The 3,926-nt window shown below is 44.7% G+C and overlaps 1 protein-coding gene across 1 annotated transcript; it reads right to left on the bottom strand.

Moving 5' to 3' along the window:
- Nucleotides 1–262: 262 nt before the first annotated feature.
- LOC119391307 (ubiquitin-conjugating enzyme E2 Z) lies at nucleotides 263–1,132 on the bottom strand. The gene has a single exon (XM_037658987.1). The coding sequence runs from the start codon at nucleotides 1,130–1,132 to the stop codon at nucleotides 263–265; it is 870 nt and encodes a 289-aa protein (XP_037514915.1).
- Between the last annotated feature and the right edge of the window lie 2,794 nt (nucleotides 1,133–3,926).

Raw genomic sequence — 3,926 nt, 5'->3', positions numbered from 1 at the left:
GTCTTGCCATGTTAGGTTGTCAAGTATAGCCGTTCATGACATATTATATACACAGTGACGTATAGATTTTTTCCATGCAGAGAACAAAACAAAAGACATACATGCGCAAACTCATTTTCGAAATTTTGTATTTGACTCACACCATGTTGCAGCAACGTCTTTGTTTCTTGGTGTGAATAAATTTTGCCCCGACTCACTGCCTCTAATCAAAGGTCCGTATCTGATCTATTCCGAAGACGCAACGCGTCTCGGAATTCGGATGCTAGAATCGTGCCGCGACTCCCTTTCCAACGAGAGTCGGATCCCTCATGTGCAGCTGCACGTTTAGAAGTCGGAGCCTCTGGAGCAGACTCCGGTACTGGTACACTCCCTTGCTGCCGCCGAACAGACAATCCATGACCGTGCCGTCCAGGTGAACCCGGTCGCCGACGACCTTCTCGTACCAACCGTAGCGCTCCGAGAACGCCTTCAAGATCTTCTGCCTCAGGGGCGGCGGGCACGGCGACTTGCCCGCGAGGCACGCCTCGACCACGTCGCACACGGCGACCCTGATCGTCTCATGCTGGATGACGGCGTCGTAGCGGGAGGCGTCGCCGGGACCCGACTCCTCGAAACACGTCGTCTTGTTGAGCAGCGACTGGATCGACGCGAGCACCGTCTCGATATTACCCTGCGCTGGCTTCCACGAAGGCTGTCCTGGACATGTACCCAGGATATCGAGGCACACCGTACCGCTAGCGCAGAGGTCCGGATGGAAGCACACCCTACCGGCGTCGGTGGTCAAGTTGCGAACGCGAGGCGGACTCGCCGGGTAGTTTGACGGACACTTTAGGAGGAAGTGGAAAAAGCCTCCTTCGTACGGAGTGTCCTTGGGACCCACGACGACCGCGTGCAACTTGGTGAGGTCGTATTCCTCGGGTACGACGAAGACGCCGCGAGAACGTCGGGCGTTGTAGAAGCGGGCGATCTCGAGCTGTACGCGGGCCAGACACGTCGGAGACGGTTCCTCGTGCTGTCCCGAGATGGGGTTCCAGGGGTCCAGGAGCATCGACGAGAGCTTGGAAGGTCCGGGTGCCCTTAGGAAACTCATCTCCTCGGACGCCTCGCCGTGGCTGTGAGGATGATCGGACATCGCTGAACGAGGCGTTGACGTGATCTGCGGCGAAAGGGAAATAAATTCTGCACGCGAACTGCGCGAGATTGCGATTATTACGGTGATTTTTCTTTCATAATGACGCGTACCCACTATGGAGGGTAGATCATAGATTAAAGTGGGTTTAAGCACTGGCTTCGCATTTCTTGATTAGAAGCAGCAGCGATTTCACTTCGGGATATTTCAATGCGTATCATGATGATTCCTTTTCATACAAGTGAGCTTTCGTTAGCGCGGTTGGATTCATTATCTTCCTCTATATCAATCGCAGTGAACTACATTAAAAAATATTGTTATACTTTTGTTTCAATATATCTTGTACTCACGAATACAGCATCGTATTTAAAAAATAATTTGCAGTACACTCTAAAACGTGCCAGGTGGGCAAATCGCAAACAAAATGGCGCAGCTGCCGAGGCGACAAAAAAGGAAGCAGAGACGGAAGAAGACCGTTAGTCCATTGCTAAGCTACACTCTAAGGCAAAAGGGTGTTAAAAGGGTGTGTGGTTCGTCCTTTTGGGGACTAATGGGGCTGCCACAACCATTAATCCCTTTAAGGACTAACGGCACCGGGTCTAACAGTTAGTCCCCACAATAGACTAACGTTTAGTCCTCACATTTACACCTTACCGGGCAACTGTTAGTCCCCACAGATCACCTCAATGGACTAACATTTGGTCCTCACATTTACACCTTACCGGGCAACCGTTAGTCCTCGCAGTTGCACCTCGCAAGGACCAACGGTCGGTCCACTCAAACGCTCCATTCGGATGAACTTTTTATCCCAGGGATGATTTTCTACAGTTACTCTCCGCAAGACTTAATACTTTTTTCACGTGTTTCTTTCCGCGGTGACCAACAAATGCTGCGGAAAAAAACACGCAAAAGAATATTTAGTCATGCGTATGTCACTGCTTTCGCATTCAATGCGACAACGAAAGACAAAAGTGAGACAATGAAACGTTTTATTTTTTCTACACATATGAAGTTTCTGCTTTCTTCCATTGAATTCCTTACAAAATGTCCAATACATGTTCAGCCGCGTTGTCATATCTCGTACAGTCCTTTCTGTGAAGCTGCTCCAACGGAAGCGATAGATGGCAGGCGTTGTACGCGCCAGGGCACACAGCATTCTGCTCGTCGTGGGCAACGGCTGCATCCTGCAAAGCACAAAAATATTGCAAATATTTAGTCACGTGACAGCGAGGGTGAAGACGCACGAACTGTGCAAATACGTGCAATGTGAACAAAAACACGTCTAAAACATGGCACGCAAATAACTTCACCCCTGCGAAGCACAAAAATATTGCAAATATTCTGCGACACGTCACAGAAGGGATGAAGACGCACGTACATTGACAAATATGTGCAAGGTGAAATCAGAATCAGAAATCGTTTTATTTAGTTATCGAATCAATTACAAAATTTGTGTATACAGAAGCAGGTCCCATAGTCAGAGACTGAATCGGGACCTCCTACAGTAGTGAATATAGCAACAACTAATTTGTGCAGCAAACAGTGGTGCAGAAAACAGGTAATAAAATACATCGCAGGTAAAAAAGAAAAAGGAGTTCTACTGAAGAAAATCATTAGCAGAAAGTAGCAACAAAAACTGAAATTAGACAACATAAAAAGAGGTAATTCAACTCTCCTAAACAGTTTTCAGATAATTACCATGGTGAAAAATGTTAAAAAATAAACTACGAAAAAGAAAACTAAACAGAGACATCTGATATCAGCAATGTAGGATGATGATGCGATGCTGCGTTGACATTAGGTTGTGAGAAGGCACGAAAGGGAGCGGGAGTAATAGAAGTGACCAAAACTATCCAGATTATGGAATGGATGAGAGGAAAGTTTTCATATCTTTTTTGAATATGCCGATTGATTCCGAGGTTTTTATTCCTGAAGGTATAGTATTACAGAAATAGATTCCAGTGAAGTGGGCTGTTTGTTTGCCATAGTTAGTATTAACTATAGGTAAGATAAAATTGTGATTTTGTGCAAACCTTGTCAAGTTTGTATTCTCTAGACTTGATGGAGGGATTATAAACAAAGGAAGCTGATTTATTATTTGCTTGAAAAATAGTATTCCTAGATTATATTTGAAAGTGTTCTCGATTGTTAGGATGTTGTTGGCATGCAGGAGTGCTTTAGCATCACTGAGATAATGACTGTGGGTAAGTATTCTAATAGAGTGATTTTGCATAGTTTGAAGGGAGATGAGATGACTGCTGTAAGTATTGCCCCAAGATGTGATACAGTAATTAATATGAGAATGAATAAAAGCGTAGTACAATGAAAGTAATCTGGGTTCTGAAAATATATCGCGGGATTTAATTAGAACACGTATGCCGTAAGCCATTTTTTTTCGCAGTTATGCAACATACGAATGAAATTTCAAATGACGGTCCAGTTTAATTCCCAAGAAGGTCGTCTCATCGTCTGCTTCAATTGCGGATTGATTTAGAAATATTGGCGGGATATAATTATGTTCACGTTGGTGAAAGTGGAAAACAACGAATTTCGTTTTAGTGGGATTTATTTGTAATTTATTATGGATACATCAAGCAGCCAAGCCTGAAAGGTCATCATTTAGCTTCAGTGTCAGAGATTGGAGGCATTTATCAGTGTTAACAATTGTTGTGTCGTCAGCATACAGTAAGCATTCTGAACTGGTAAGGCAAGATGGCAAATCATTTATGTAAATAATGAAAAGAAGTGGGCCGAGAATAGAACCTTGAGGTGCTCCTATATTTGTTACTTTAAGTAT

This window comes from Rhipicephalus sanguineus, chromosome 4 (assembly GCF_013339695.2).
Source record: "Rhipicephalus sanguineus isolate Rsan-2018 chromosome 4, BIME_Rsan_1.4, whole genome shotgun sequence".
In the NCBI taxonomy this organism is placed as follows: domain Eukaryota; kingdom Metazoa; phylum Arthropoda; class Arachnida; order Ixodida; family Ixodidae; genus Rhipicephalus; species Rhipicephalus sanguineus.
Note: the sequence above shows the minus strand (reverse complement) of the source record. Positions and strands in the feature narration are given on the sequence as shown.